At 42.1% G+C, this 16,184-nt stretch overlaps 1 protein-coding gene across 4 annotated transcripts in view; it reads left to right on the forward strand.

The window, feature by feature from the left end:
• The window catches only part of FSHR (follicle stimulating hormone receptor), a 163,404-nt gene extending 151,515 nt beyond the window's left edge, over positions 1 to 11,889 (forward strand). For 3 of the 4 annotated variants that reach the window (XM_048842931.2, XM_048842932.2, XM_075127179.1), the window contains one exon: positions 9,694 to 11,889. In XM_048842931.2, the coding sequence (XP_048698888.1) occupies positions 9,694 to 10,927 (1,234 nt within the window). In that variant the 3' untranslated portion in view covers positions 10,928 to 11,889. Of the gene's footprint in view, positions 1 to 945; positions 3,162 to 9,693 lie in introns of those variants that run through there. The other variant, XM_075127180.1, reaches the window with a different exon arrangement.
• The last annotated feature ends 4,295 nt before the right edge of the window (positions 11,890 to 16,184 follow it).

Genomic DNA, 16,184 nt, shown 5'->3' on the forward strand with positions numbered 1-16,184 from the left:
CAGAGGGTGGGATATTTCCCAGGGAATGCCTTACTGCTAAATGAACTAGCATTCTGCTGAGCCCTCAACAGTTAACATGTTGTGATTGTAGCATCACACTCTACAAGGCAGCACCAATGGAGGGAGGAGAAACAGCATGGCAGAGAGAGACAGAGACACACACTGTGTGTGTGTGTGTGTGTGTGTGTGAGAGAGAGAGAGAGACATTGTGTGTGTGAGAGAGAGAGAAAGGAGAGACAGAGACACACACCGTGTGTGTGAGAGAGACACACATTGCCCCTTTAAGTACACTGACCCAACTCTAAGTACATTGCCTTTTTAAGTAGATCAGCAAGTTGAGACAGCAGCTACTGCCAGCAAGCTCCCTCCATACTGAGCCCTGTTGTGTCCCTACCCCCTCCCCCTCTCCTCTGTGGAGATGAGGTGCAGGAGTGGGGTGCAGGAGTGGGAGGGAGGGGGACACCCTGACATTAGCACCCCTCTTCCCTCCTGCCCTCTGCACAGCAAGGAGGAGGCGCATGGGATTAGTTCTAAGGCAGAGGGCAGGAGCAGCACATGGCAGTATGGGGAGAGTCAGCTGAACTGCCTGGCAATTGATAGTGTGCTTGGTGGTTGCTGCACAGGAAACTTAGGGGAGCTGATAGGGGGACTGCTGCTCCATCCTGGTTCCAATCCCCCACCAGCTAGCTCCAACGGGCTGCTCTTTCTGCAAGCAGTGGACAAAGCAGGCAGCTGCCAAACAGCATTATAAGGGAGCATTGCGCAACTTTAAACAACCATGTTCTTGAACTGATCAGCAACGTAAGAATGAAATGTTAACCCGGACAATGTTACGTGAGGAGTTACTGTACTTGTTAAAACATGCATCTTACTGTTATGGTCTACTGCTGCCACCCTATTTCTTACCAATTTAATAAATTTTATTTTGATTTTTCCCCTTTTCAGTTAATGACAGCAAAGCAGAATTTTTTTCAGTGCTGTGCTTGGAGACAAAATACAGCAGCTCAAAACCTTTTATATCACCTCAGGAAGGTGGTGTTATTAAGGCCTTGTCTTCACTACACAGTTTTTGTCGACAAAAGTTAGCTTTCATCAACAAAACAGTAGAGGTGTACAGACTACAATGCTCCTCCCACTGATTTAACTCTCCTGCTACACCAACAAAATAAAACCACCTCAAAGAGAGACATAGAGCTTTTTGTGACAAAGCTTGATCAATGCAGTGTCAGTGTAAACAGTGCACTTGCTTATGTAACTCTAATTAGCCTCCAGGAACAATGCCCATCATGACTACTCTGGTCAGCAGTTTGAAATCGCTGCCCTGAAAGTACGTAGCCATTTGCCCCTCCCCCATTTAAAGGCCTGGGAACTTTAAAAATTCCTCTTCCTGTTTACTCAGCATGCGCAGTTCACACAGCATCTTCCCAGCTAACTGTGCCAGCTTTTCTTCTGTGGATGAGCTCCCACCTGAAGTACATCAGGAGCTGTAGGATCTGCTGGGTCTGTGGGGAGAGGAGGCTTTGCAGTCACAGCTTCACTCGAGCTGTAGGAAATTTCATACCTACAGACTCATTGCTAGTGGGATGCAAGAGAAGGGGCATGAAAGGGACATGCAGCAGTATTGTGCTAAGATCAAGGAGCTGAGGCAGGCATACCAGAAGGCAAGGGAGGCTAACCATTGCTCTGGTGCAGTGCCGAAAACATGGTGCTTCTACAAGGAACTGCATGCCATCTTCGGTGGTGACCCCATCTTGACCGTCAAGAGCCCTGTGGACACTTCGGGGGGGACTAGAGGTAGCGGCCAATGGAGTCAACCCCAAGGACAAAGAGGTAGATGAGGAAATCGAAATCGAGTTGGAGGAGGATGTGGAACACATGACAGGGTCGTCCAGTGGAATGGTACATCAGGACCTCTTTTTGACTCTGGAGGGGTCTAGCCAGTCCCAGCAGTCCAGCTCTAGCATGCATGAAGCAGGGGATGCGAGCTCTGGTAAGCATGCATTTTGCTTTGATACTGCACTGTGAGAAGAGATTGAGCTCCCATGTACTTCGTTATATGGTAGAGGAGGGATAAGGAACAGAAATTAACAAATGAGCCTATGCAGCTATGCAGTGGGGGCTGGTGGAAATGTTTGTCTTGGGAATCCTCCATAGTGATCTCTAGGAAACTTTCCTTTAGGTATTCTGCAATCCTCTGCCAAAGGTCCATTGGCAGAGTTGCCTTGTTTATTCCCTGTAGGAAACTTTGCCATGGCAACCAGCAAATATTTCTGCAGGGACCAAAGCAGCACACAGACGAGCAGTATACTGACCTGGTCTGAAGCCGCACACATGCAGGAGATGCACCTTTGCATTCTGGGTTCCCTCAAGAGGGAGATATTGGTTTGATTACCCTAAGTGGCACCTGGAAAGGGGTGCCAACATTCAGCATACTCTCCCTGGGCGTATGTAGTGTCCCTCTTCACAAACAACCCTTTGTCCCTTCTTGCCCATTCACCCTTCCCAACTCTCCCCCACCATCAAACTCACCATATTTCAGACTCTCACCAAGCTGTGTGCTAGCAAAGGGACAATGAGAAAGAAGTGTATGTAACTTTTGTGATTCACAGCTGTGAGCGAATTCACAATACTGTCTCTGTTCATTGTGTCTTTGGCTTCTGGAGTTGTCTCCTTGAGGACCCAGTCCTCCACACTGGTGGAGTGCCTCCACCAGATAAGGCGGTGAACCAGGAGGAGTAAGGAGGAGATGTTTTGCGAATTGCTGCAGTCAACAAATGCAGCAGATAGTGAAACAAGAACTTGGAGAGACACAATCAATGAAAGACTCAGGCTGGATAACCTGGAAAGGAGGGCCAAACAGAGGTGCTCAAGTCCCTCATTACACTGCACACTTATCACACCTGTGCACAACTCCCCCTGCACCCAGTGCAGAACTCTGTTCCATGCCCTCCTCAAACTCCCCCACCACATTCCTCACATGGTCCCTGTCCCTTGCAGTACTCTGTGCACTCCACCTCTAGGGACTGGTTTCATAATGAAAGCAGGAGTTACCAGCAGCTGTGAGAACAATAATCGAGAGACTTTGCCTCATTACCATGTCCCCTGTTTGACAAAATGTTTGTGTATTGTCCTGCTATTAAACTTTAGTCTTTGAAATAAAATGAGTCTTTATTTGTGTTATACATGTTAGTTGGGTTCTGACATTCAAACATAGTGACTACAGGCAGGAATATTTGCTCAGTACAATTAATGCTCAGGAAGCAAGCACAACAGGGGTCATTCAAGGGAGCAAGCAAACATTGCCTGGCTGAATGCATCACATAAAGACACATTACTGGGAATAATTGTCAAAATGCTCCTTCAAAGCCTTCCTAATTCTAATAGTGTCCCACTGTGCCCCTCTAATTGCCATGGTATCTGGCTGCTCAAAATCAGCAGCCAGCTGATCTATCTCAGCGCTTCATTGCTGGGGAAACTTTTCCCTCTTTGCTTCGCAAATGTTATGCAGAACACAGCAGGCTGCTGTGACTATCCGAATATTTTCCTCATCGAGGTCTAACCTGCGAAAAAAGGCAGGGCTAGTGACCTTTTAATTTGCCAAAGGCACATTCAATGATCATTCAGCACCGGCTGAGCCTGTTGTTGAAGCACTCCTTGCTGCTATCTAGGTTCCTGATTTAAGGCTTCATGAGCCATGGGAGGAAGGCATATGCAGGGTCTCCAAGGAGCACCATGGGCATTTCCACATCCCCAATTTGAATGTTCTGGTCTGGAAATAAAGTCCCAGCGTGCAGCTTTCTATACAGTCCAGTGTTCCTAAAGATGCACACATGCACGTTCCCTGACCACCCTGCACTGAAGTTAGTGAAACAGCCCCAGTGATCCACCAGTGCCTGCAAGACCCTTCTGGTTGGTGTACTCCATTGCAAGATGGTTTGGGGCCAAAATTGGATATGCGTTCCATCTGTCACCCAGCTGCAGTTTAGGAATCCCATTGCTTCAAAGCCATCATTTATTTCCTGCATGTTACCCAGAGTCACAGTCCTTCATAGCTGGAGGTGATTAATGGCCATGCACACTTGCATCACCATTTCCCCCACAATGCACTTTCCAACTCCAAACTGATTTGTGGCTGACACCAAAGTTGCCAGCTTCCACACAGCAATCACCACTCATTTTTCCACAGTGAAAGCAGCTCTCATTCTGGTGTCCTTGCACTATGGTGCTGGGACAAACTCTGCATGCAGTTCCAGGATGGTGCATTTGCACATCCAAAAGTTCTACAGCCACTGCTCATCATCCCATACATGCATCAAGGTGTGATACCACCACTCAGTGCTTGTTTCCCGAGCCCAATACTGACGTCCACCATGTGCAGGTGCTCTCTGAATGCCAGCAGCAATCTTGAATTATTTCTTTCAATGGCACACAGCAGGGAAGGCACCACTGATTCACTTTTTGATTCAGAACTCATGAAATATTGCAGGACCAGTCACATTGTGTTCATCACACTCATCACAAGAGTGGTCAGCAATTCAGAATCCTCATTTTCAGTCAGAGATGGCGGGTGCACAGTTTACATGGGCTGTTAAAAACAGTGTGAAACAAAGTTGTAAACCCATGGAATGATGGGACAGAAAGAACTGCACCATGGGACGGTGAGGATGTCCCGATAATGCACCACGATCCATTCCCACAGCTCCCAGCAGCAGAGGGTGGTGAATTGCAAAGTGAAATTGCTACTGACAATAGAACGCTTTCTCTGTCGATGCAAGAGCAGCAGCGACGCAGATGCAAGGAGCATTTTGTGGGCATGCACAACCGATGTAATTAAAGTGGCTTATGATCGTCAATGTAACTTATGTTGACTTAACTCCATAGTGTAGACACAGCATAAATCAGCACAAAGAGGCACTTACATCGGCAGAAGCCAAATTTAAATAAAGAGACTTCCACAGGTAGGTCGATGCAAGGCAGCTTACAGCAACCTAACCCTGCAGTGTACACCAGGCCTATATCTAAGGTATGTGGCTAGTGGCATTTGCTTCTTTCTAGCCTCTATTCCCTCTTTCAAAAGCAAGACTCTTATCATTTAAAAAAATGGAGCACATTAATTTTCAAAACTTTATCCAGATTGTTTATTTTTAATTAAGCTACTGAGAAGTCAAGAAAAGCTTATCTGGAGCAAGTCATTCAAGCAGAGGCATCATGGAGAAGGGATTCTATTGAAGTCCCATCCTTATATTGAAATAACTGGGTAACTTAAGAACTAGCCTGGGCTATAGAGATTTAAAACAGAAAAGTTTTAATTCAGGAGAATAGTGATATACTTTGAATCTGAACCTCAAAGTAATTTGCATGCAAATTAGCTTACATATTGGGTATAGGATGGGGTGGGCAAACTACGGCCTGGGGACCACATCCGGCCCTGCAGGCATATTAATCCAACCCTCAAGCTCTCGCTGGGAATCGGGATCTGGGGCTTGCCCCGCTCTGGTGCTCCAGCTGGTGAGCAGGGTCAGGGGCTTGCCCTGCTCCACACAGCTCCTGGAAGCAGCGGCATGTCCCCCCTCCAGCTCCTACACATAGGGAAAGCCAGGGGGCTCTGCACGCTGCCCCCCCAAGCACTGCCCCCCAAGCTCCCATTGGCTGGGAACAGCAGCCAATGGAAGCTGCAGGGGCTGCACCTGTGGATGGGGCAGCGCGCAGAGCTTTCTGCTGTGCCTTTGCGTAGGAGCTAGAGGAGGGACATGCTGCTGCTTCTGGGAGCTGCTTGATGTAAGTGCCACCCAGAGCCTGAACCCCGGACCCCTCCCACGCCCCAACCCCAAAGCCCTCGCCCCACCCCAGAGCCCGCACCCCTACTCAGAGCCCTCACCCTCTCCCGCACCCCAACCCCCAATTTTGTGATCATTTGTGGCCCGCCGTACAATTTCCATACCCAGATTTGGCCCTTGGGCCAAAAAGTTTGCCCACCCCGGTATAGGATGTAGCAAATACACCTGCTTCCATGTCAAAGCATTTCTGTGTCTGACACAAGCTCTGTGTGTACTCAGGACTGTTCAGTTGTTTTGAAGAGTCCTTAATGACATGTTCAACCCCACTGTGATGATTGTCTGATCAAGGACTACTCTTGATAAGTGGAAGGGAGATTATTCATCATCATGATGAGAGTACTGGTGTCACTTGACTTCATCATACATTATCCAAAGACTATTATTTCTCCTTCAAGATTAGAGCTAGGATGTGATTTGTCAGGGAGAATAAACATTATCTACCTGATAACCTGGATTATCCATTTTTAAGGATGTTTGAGCCTTATGGTTATCATACGAAAACCCTCAAAGGATGTGCAGGGTCAGATCCTCAGCCGCATCTGGCTGCTCCACTGATTCAAAACTACCCTAACAGCACTTAAGCAACACTCTGAGGAATCTGCTCTACTGGAGAATCTTTAGGTGGTGAAAGCTGCCACCGTGGCTCGTACACTATCCTCTCTCCCAGCAAAGCACCCCCACATCTCAGTGATCCCTGACTCCATGGGGCCATGGGCAACTAATGTAAGTTACAGGAGCCCTGTGGCTTTTCTAACTTGTGTAGGGGATCAAAAATGGACCAGGCTTAGTATCCAGGACTTGTAAAGATGAATTAAAGATAAGTCACCTTTGTCCTTCCCACCCAAGCTCCCTGGTCTTGCACAACACATGGCTCAGTTGGCCCATAAGCTCAGGCCCTAAGATCTAATTTTTTGAGAGCTTATGGCTAAAAATTATGGTCTATAGAATCATCGTACTAAAAAGTCTGCTGTTGATCTAATAAAAGATACACTACATTTTAAACTAACTTGTATAAAGGTTTGCTTTGCAGGTTGTGTTGGAGGCCCTCCTTCATCTGTGATTCAAAAAAAATAATTTCCTCCTATCTATGTGTCCCTGAAGCTGACAATTCTCAACAGGAACTTCAGCCATCGTTCTGATTCTTTTGACGTAAAGATTAGCTTCTTTCTAAAAGAATCATGATGATATGACTTTCTTCTTACATTTGAAATTGTTTTTTAGAGGACGTCTACACTACAAAATTGTGTTGACCTAACTTACAGCCATCACAGTTATTAAAAAACTTGTGTGTGTGCACGCTTTGTGACAGTGGTATGTATCCCCAGCAGGAGCACTTGTATTGATTGTATTGTCAGTGTGGGGCATTGTGGGATGGCTCCTGAAGACCAATAACAGTCAACGTAAGAAACACAGTATCTACACTCAGACTGTGTAGCCCTAATTGGCTATAAATCTACACCACTGAGGAAGGTGGTGTTACTAAATGGACATAGAGAGGCACTTACATTGGCAGGAGCCAAATTTAAGTGAAGACATTTGCGTAGCTAGGTCAATTGCAAGGCAACTTATGTTGACCTAACCCTGTGGTTTAGACCAGGCCTCACACTGTCACTTTTCAGTAAGCTGAATTACTTAGAGTTAGTGTCTCGTATGGAATCTAGATTTGGCCCATTTATTCTACTGAGTCTATTTCGGAGCTCAAGGCCCAGCTATCCTCTTTGTTTGCCTTGCAATATCGTTGGCTTTCTTTTCTTCATTTGTGCTCTGTGGTTTTGATCAGTTCATATTCTGTGTATTATAGTGTTGCTAAACACAGATATATTTTCTCTGCTTCTAGGGGGAGTATTTACTAAGTTGTTTCTTCCCATTTATTTGGGCAGTTTCATTTGGTGGATTGAGTACAAGGCTGGAAAAAGGAATTTCTGAGTTCTAATCCTAGTTCTGATGCTAGCTTTTGTACCTTGAGCAATTTACTTAATCTGACTGTGCCTCAATTCAAATTCCTTTAAGGAAATCAGTGCCTTCTAAGAGAAACTTACTCTTGCTCTTCATTGTACAAGAACAGGTAGCTATGAATGGTACTGTGCAAAGGAAAATTACTGATTTGTAATTATAGTTAAGTTTTCAAGACATTGTTGACTTTATAAACTATTTCCACTATGGACATGCCCCTGAATACTTTAGGAAGAGCAACTTCAGAGAACAATTCAAATCCCTTTCCTTTAAAAAAAGCAGAGTTTTAATTACCATGAAAGATAACTAAAATGATCAGTTACTCTATGGCACTGGGGTGATGAAAAATTACAGAAAATAATTCCAGACACTGGGTAATTTTTTTTCAAAAATGCCAAAGTGACTTAAGTTCCTAAGTCCCACTGGGACCCTTAGGCCCTCCCTAAGTCACTTTTGAAAATTATACTTAATTGCCACGGTCAATAGGTACTTTGAACTTTTTACTCTCAGTCTTTACCATGAAATACTGTAATTGTCTGTGATTTCAATCTTACAGAGTGACTGGCAGTTTTATTTGATCTTTTTTCATGCTAAATAAGTTTTTGCTTTTAGGGGGAAAAATTAAATTGGGATATGCAGAGCTAACATGTACCCCCTCTTTCACACTGAAAACTAGAATGGATCCCTTGCAATATATAATAATAACAAAAAAAGGATTTTTCAGGACAGAATGTTTAAATCTGGATTCAAATACTTGGTTGATGAAACCCTCCTCAAAGGCCAGCATGAAATCATATAATTTGAATGTTGTTTGCACAGCGTTCTTCAAATTTTGCCCATCCTGTTGTGAAAGGAACCATAAGATAAAATTGTGTATTTGTGTGTTGAGACAGACTGAGAGGAAAACAAATAACTGAGCCCTCACTCTTAAATTTTTCCATACTGTTTCTTAAGCATATTCAACAGAGTATTAATGTTGAATTAATCTGGAGTGGATTCAGAATATATTTTGAGACAAAGAAAGCAGATTGATGAATTGTATAAATAAAGGAAGACTTGCTTTAGAAGAGTAGAACAGTAACATGTACTTTTTTGGGGATATCTAGGAGCCTGATTCAGCAATATGTTTAACCACATAAGTACTCTTACTGGGTGCTAGAACAAGTTTTGTATTCAGCTGTATTAAGAAAATACAAGCAAAATGATTTACTAGCAGACATGCAAATCTGCTATCTATAAGCAGAGGAAGTAATTTACCTGTAATTAATTGTGCTGGTCAAGTCTGCATAAATTGAGGAAAAGATGGTAGTGAATGTAAGGTGCTTAGCTGGAGCATCTGGTCTCATTTGTCTACTTTTGGCACCCTCTTTTGGACCATTATACACCCTCCCTACCCCTTGGCTTCCTTGGTTTGTTTCTTGAGATGCACACCAAATTCTGGGAAGAGAATATATATTTCAGTCCCTTTGCATAAAAAGAGATTATTGGAAAATTTCAATGAAAAATTAAAACAAACATTCTCATTTTTTTTTGCATTATCACTCTCTCCCCCATTTTTCAACCAGCTGTATGTTTTGCAATGATATTTTGTCATTGTTTATGTGGTTTCACCCCAAGCTATACTTTAGCACCTATAGGCCCTGCCTCTGCAAACCCTTTTCTTTACACATGCTTAACTTTATGCATGACAGTAATCCCACTAAAACTAATGGGATTAATCATCTCTGTAAAGTTAAGCATGTGCATAAGATTTGCAGGACTGGGGCCTCAAATCTTGACTTGGGGTAAATAATCAGTTAAGAGGGGCAGAACTGTTAATGGGAACTGCATGATATCTCTTATTTCTTCTATTTCTTCTGCTGTATTTTTTAGGCACTAACTAAATTCTGTTCTTCCATTCCAGTTCTGCGTTGCATCCAATATGTAACAAATCTGATGTCATGCAAGATGCTGATGAGCAGCCTGTGGACAGGATGCACAGAAGATCTGCAGCTGAGGACTACATTTCCAATGACTACATAGCTTTTGACTCACTAGAAAATGAATTTGACTTTGACTACGGCTTATGTAATGAAGTAGTCCATGTGGCTTGCTCTCCTAAGCCTGATGCCTTCAATCCTTGTGAAGATATCATGGGATACAATATTCTCAGAGTCCTGATATGGTTTATCAACATTCTAGCTATCACCGGGAACATCGTTGTGCTGATTATTTTAATAAGCAGTCAGTATAAACTCACTGTCCCTCGGTTTCTAATGTGCAATCTTGCATTTGCAGACCTATGTATAGGCATCTATCTGTTGTTGATTGCATCTGTTGATATACAGACCAAAAGCCAATATTACAACTATGCCATAGACTGGCAGACTGGTGCGGGATGCAGTGCTGCAGGGTTTTTCACTGTGTTTGCAAGCGAACTTTCAGTTTACACACTGACTGTGATCACTCTGGAAAGATGGCATACAATCACCTATGCCATGCAACTGGACCGCAAGGTTCGATTTAGGCATGCCATGGTTATTATGATTTTTGGTTGGATGTTTGCCTTCACTGTGGCCCTTCTTCCCATATTTGGAGTCAGCAGCTACATGAAAGTCAGCATTTGCTTGCCCATGGATATAGAAACGCCCCTTTCCCAGGCTTATATCATATTCCTTTTAGTACTGAATGTTCTTGCATTTATGATCATCTGTGCCTGTTACATCTGCATCTACTTCACAGTGAGAAACCCTAATGTAATCTCTTCAAACAGTGACACCAAAATTGCCAAGCGCATGGCGATACTGATCTTCACCGATTTTCTGTGCATGGCACCAATATCTTTTTTTGCAATATCGGCATCACTCAAGCTTCCTCTCATCACTGTGTCCAAATCCAAGATCCTCCTAGTTTTGTTCTATCCTATCAATTCATGTGCCAATCCTTTCTTGTATGCGATTTTCACAAAGACCTTCCGCAGGGATTTCTTCATTTTACTGAGCAAGTTTGGTTGCTGTGAAATGCAAGCCCAAATTTACAGAACAGAGACTTCCTCATCTGTCCATAATTCGCATATGAGAAATGGCCATTGTACTCCAGCTTCTAAAACCAGTGATGGAACTATTTATTCATTAGTTCCTCTGAATCACTTGAACTGAAATATTCGTGTGGATTTATGCATATGGCACCATGATTGTTTTTAACTGTGAATTTGTAAAATGATTTTAACATAACATGTAAAGTTATATTTTAAATGGAAAAACATTTTGATTTTCTGCTGTATATTTTATTTTTATGAACAGCCAGCAAAAGTGACATATCATCTTCAGTTCTTGAAGGAAACCAACAAAACTTCAGTTAACACTGTCTTTGAAGAATTTCTCAAGAATTACATAAACTCTGGAGAATGTCTTTTCTCCCCACACTTTTCTAAAGTTGTGCTAGGCTATGTAATGCATTGTGTTTGAGAAGTCAGTGTTGACAATCAATGGCTGAAAGAAAAAAATACAGAATTAAAATGTTTTTCTGAGAAACATACTAGAGGTCTTGTTAAGGGTACAATAACTTGACATACTATACATTCAGCTGACAAGAGCTAAAGTGCAAGATTATTTCACTTACCCCCGCACAATGGTATCAGAAGAGGAGATTTTGGTCCACATTGTTTTTGTTTCCATCATCAAAGCAGTAGGCTAAAAGGCACCTTCAAGTCAGTACTGGTCCATTTCTGATCCAAATCCATGTGGTGGGAAGTGTCCCAGTGTGCACATAAAAGTCCACTAGCAAATGATTGATGCACTTTTCCTTAAAATGAGCTGAATGTAGTTGCAGAAGTCGCTCTCATTTCAAAAAAACATTGGTTGAATCTGGTGATTAAGAGTATTTGTGACTTTGTACCACCAGATTCTGACACGTGAATGGACAAACACCTTGACCCTGCAAATCCCTGTGGGCACCTGTAGCAAGCTGCATTGAACTTGAGGGAAGAGCACAGGCTGCAGGAGGACAGAGTTTGGAGGAGGCAACAGCCAATCTGTATGCACATGATTTGAATGCAAGCTGCAGTTGCAGCATCATTGTATGTACTTCTCTTAATAAAGAGCAAAATTTGTTTTTGAAACATGGAGTCCTCTCATGTTATTATTCAGCACTTGGTACATGAAACAGTGCTCAAGAGTGAATGCAAGATGGTTGTTCTCCAGAACAAGTTCAAGGAGAAGCTAAGGGTACAAGCTAGGTTAAGCACTAGAACTTACATTTTCAAAAGCAATTAGTGATTTTAGGTGCCTTAATTTTTGACTGCCGAACTTAAGAAACCTTAAAAAGACATGATTTTCAGAAAGTGCTGGATATCTGCCATCTGAAAATCAGGCCCTTCAAGGTGTCTTGAGACACCCAGAATCATGGATCCCTTTTGAAAATTCTCAGTAGTAAGTATATTATCTTCCACACTGAGCTGTAGTTAGTCTCAAGTCCACTTTGCACTTGGTTCCTTACTCACAAGTGTGAAATGTCAATAAGGGAGACTGGACATGTTGGGAGACCTACACTTAGGTGCAATCCTCATCTTGTTAATGAGGTGGTTAATTCTACATTTCTTCTTAAATTTTTCCCCTGCTACTTGGCAGGATTAATTTAGCAACCACACATCAGTGTTCTTATTTACGTAAGAGCAAGTTCCCCTCATGCACCAAGTCCTGTTTTATAACAGACAAAAGGTCCATCTAGCCCAGTATCCTGTCTTCTGACAGTGGACAGTGCCAGGTGCCCCAGAGGGAATGAACAGAACAGGTAATCATGAAGTGATCCATCCCCTGTTGCTCATTCCCAGCTTCTGGCAAACAGAGGCTAGGGACACCATTCCTGCCCATCCTGGCTAACAGCCATTGATGGACCTATCCTCCATGAATTTATCTAGTTCTTTTTTTAACTCTGTTGTGGTCTTGGCCTTCACAATGTCCTCTGGGAAATAGTTCCACAGGTTGACTGCATCGTGTGAAGAAATTTCATTAATTTCATTTGGCGACCCCTAGTTCTTGTGTTATGAGAAGTAGTAAACAACACTTCCTTATCTACTTTCTCTACACCAGTCATAATGTATAGACCTCAATCATATATCCTCATAGCCATCTCTTTTCCAAGCTGAAAAGTCCCAGTCTTATTAATCTCTCCTCATATGGAAGCCATTCCATACCCCTAATCATTTTTGTTGCCTTTCTCTGTATCTTTTCCAATTCCAATATATCTTTTTGAGATGGGGCGACCACACCTGCACACAGTATTCAAGATGTGGGCATATCATGGATTTATATAGAAGCAACATATTTTCTGTTCTATTATCTATCCCTTTCTTAATTATTCCCAGCATTCTGTTCGCTTTTTTGACTGCCACTGCACATTGAATGGATGTTTTCAGAGAACTATCCACAATGACTCCAAGATCTTTCTTGAGTGGTAACAGCTAATTTAGACCCCATCATTTTATATATATTGTTGGGATTATGCTTTCTAATGTGCATTACTTTGCATTTATCAATATGAAATTTCATCTGCCATTTTGTTGCCCACTCACCCAGTTTTGAGAGATCCTTTTGTAGCTCTTTGCAGTCTGCCTCGGTCTTAACTATCTTTAATAATTTTGTATCATCTGCAAATTTTGTCACCTCACTGTTTACCCCTTTTTCCATATCATTTATGAATATGTTGAATAAACTGGTCCCAGAACAGACCCCTGGGGGACACCACTATTTACCTCTCTCCATTCTGAAAATTGACCATTTATACCTACTCTTTTTTTCCTATCCATGAGAGCACCTTCTCTCTTATCCCGTGACAACTTACTTTGCGTAAGAGCCTTTGGCGAGGGACCTTGTCAAAGGCTTTCTGAAAAATCTAAGTACACTATGTCCAATGGATCCCCTTGGTCCACAAGCTTGTTGACTCCCTTAAAGAATTCTAGTAGATTGGTGAGGCATGATTTCCCTTTACTAAAACCATGTTGACTCGTCCTCAACAAATTATGTTCATTTATATGTCTGACAATATTGTTCTTTATTATAGTTTCAACCCGTTTGCCTGGTACTGAAGTCAGGCTTACAAGCGTGTAATTGCCGGGATCACCTCTGGAGCCCTTTTTAAAAATTGGTGTCACATTAGCTATCCTCCAGTCATCTGGTACAGCAGTTCTGCAATTTCACATTTGAGTTCCTTAAGAACTCTTGAGTGAATACCATCTGGTCCTGGTGACTTATTACTGTTTAATTCATCAATTTGTTCCAACACCTCCTCTAATGACACCTCAATCTGGGACAGTTCCTCAGATCTGTCACCTAAAAATAATGGCTCAGATTTGGGAATCTCCCTCACATCCTCATGCAAAGAATTCATTTTGTTTCTCCGCAATGGCCTTATCATCCTTGATTGCTCCTTTAGCACCTCAATCATCCAGTGGCCTGACTAGTTGTTTAGTAGGCTTCCTGCTTCTGATGTACTTTAAAAAAATTGCTATTACTTTTTGAATCTTTGGCTAACTGTTCCTCAAATTCTTTTTTGGCCTTCCTAACTGAATTTTAAAACTTCATTTGCCAGTGTTTATGCTCCTTTCTATTTTCCTCTCTAGGATTTAACCTCCACTTTTTAAAGGATGCCTTTTTGCCTCTCACTGCTTCTTTTATTTGTTGTTTAGCCACAGTGTCTCTTTTTTGGTTCTCTTACTATGTTTCTTAATTTGGGGTATATATTTAAGTTGAGACTCTATTATGATGTCTTTAAAAAGTTTCCACACAGCTTGCAGAGATTTCACTTTTGGCACTGTACCCTTTAATTTCTGTTTAACTCACTTCCTCAATTTTGTGTAGTTCCCTTTCTGAAATTAAATGCTACAGTGTTGGGCTGCTGTGGTGTTTTTCCTGCCACAGGGATATTAAATTTAATTATATTATAGTCACTATTACCAAGTGGTACAGCTATATTCACCTCTTGGACCAGATCCTGTGCTCCACTTAGGACTAAATCAAGAATTGCCTCTCCTCTGGTGGGTTCCAGGACAAGGCGCTCAAAGAAGTAGTCATTAAAGGTGTCAAGAAACTTTATCTCTGCATCCCGTCCTGAGGTGACATGTACCCAGTCAATATGGGGATAATTGAAATCCCGCATTATTATTATTGAGTTTTTTATTTTAATGGCCTCTCTAATCTCCCTGAACATTTCACAGTCACTATCATCCTGGTCAGGTGGTCGGTAATATATCCCTAATAATAATATATAGGGTAATATATCCCTAATAATATTCTTATTATTAGAACATGGAATTTCTATCCATAGAGATTCTATGGTACAGTTTGATTCATTTACAATTTTTATTTCATTTGATTCTATGCTTTCTTTCAACTATAATGCCACTCCCACACCAGCATGACTTGTTCTGTCCTTCTGATATATTTTGTACCCTTGTATTACTGTATCCCATTGCTTATCCTCATTACACCAAGTTTCTGTGATGCCTATTATATCAATATCCTCATTTAATACAAGGCACTCTAGTTCACCCATTTTATTATTTAGACTTCTAGTATTGGTATATAAGCACTTTAAAATCTTGTCTGCTTTTAGCTGTCTGCCATTACACAATGTAATTGAATGGGACTCTTTTTTATTTGACTGTTTCTGATCAGACCCTGCCTATATTTTATCATTTTCCATCCTCTTGTCCTCACTAGGACATAGAGATTCTCTATTAATAGATCCTCCCCGCAGGGATGTCCGAACCATATGCTCCTCCGCACCTGTCAGCTTTCCCCCAGTCCTTAGTTTAAAAACTGCTCTATGACCTTTTTAAAGTTAAGTGACAGCAATCTGTTTCCATTTTGTTTTAGGTGAAGCCCATCCTTCCTGTATAGGCTCCCTGTTTCCCAAAAGTTTCCTCAGTTCTTAATAAATGTAAACCCTTCCTTCCTACACTATCGTCTCATCCACACATTGAGACTCTGCAGTTCTGCCTGTCTAACTGGCTCTATGCATGGAACTCGGAGCATCTCAGAGAATGCTATGCTTAGTCATAGTAGAGGCTATCACAGAAAAGTCCATTAAGGATAGATAGGCATCTTCCATGGTCCATTGTAAGTTAAATGTTTCTTGATGAGCCATTTAACTTAAATAGTCCCTTCAAGATGTGCAGGATAAGTACCTTACCACATGAGCAAACATTTCAAATACAGGTACATAGTTCAGATACAAAAATGATACATGCATACAAATAGCATAATCAACATATTTAGGAAATCATAACATTTTCATAGACACCTCACTTGACATACTTTGTACAAGATTTGCTGCAATTATATTGGTAGACCAGTCCACACAAGAGATCCACTTCCTGGACACTACAGTGCAAATAAGTGATGGTCACATAAACAC

Source organism: Caretta caretta, chromosome 3, assembly GCF_965140235.1.
Source record: "Caretta caretta isolate rCarCar2 chromosome 3, rCarCar1.hap1, whole genome shotgun sequence".
NCBI lineage: Eukaryota > Metazoa > Chordata > Testudines > Cheloniidae > Caretta > Caretta caretta.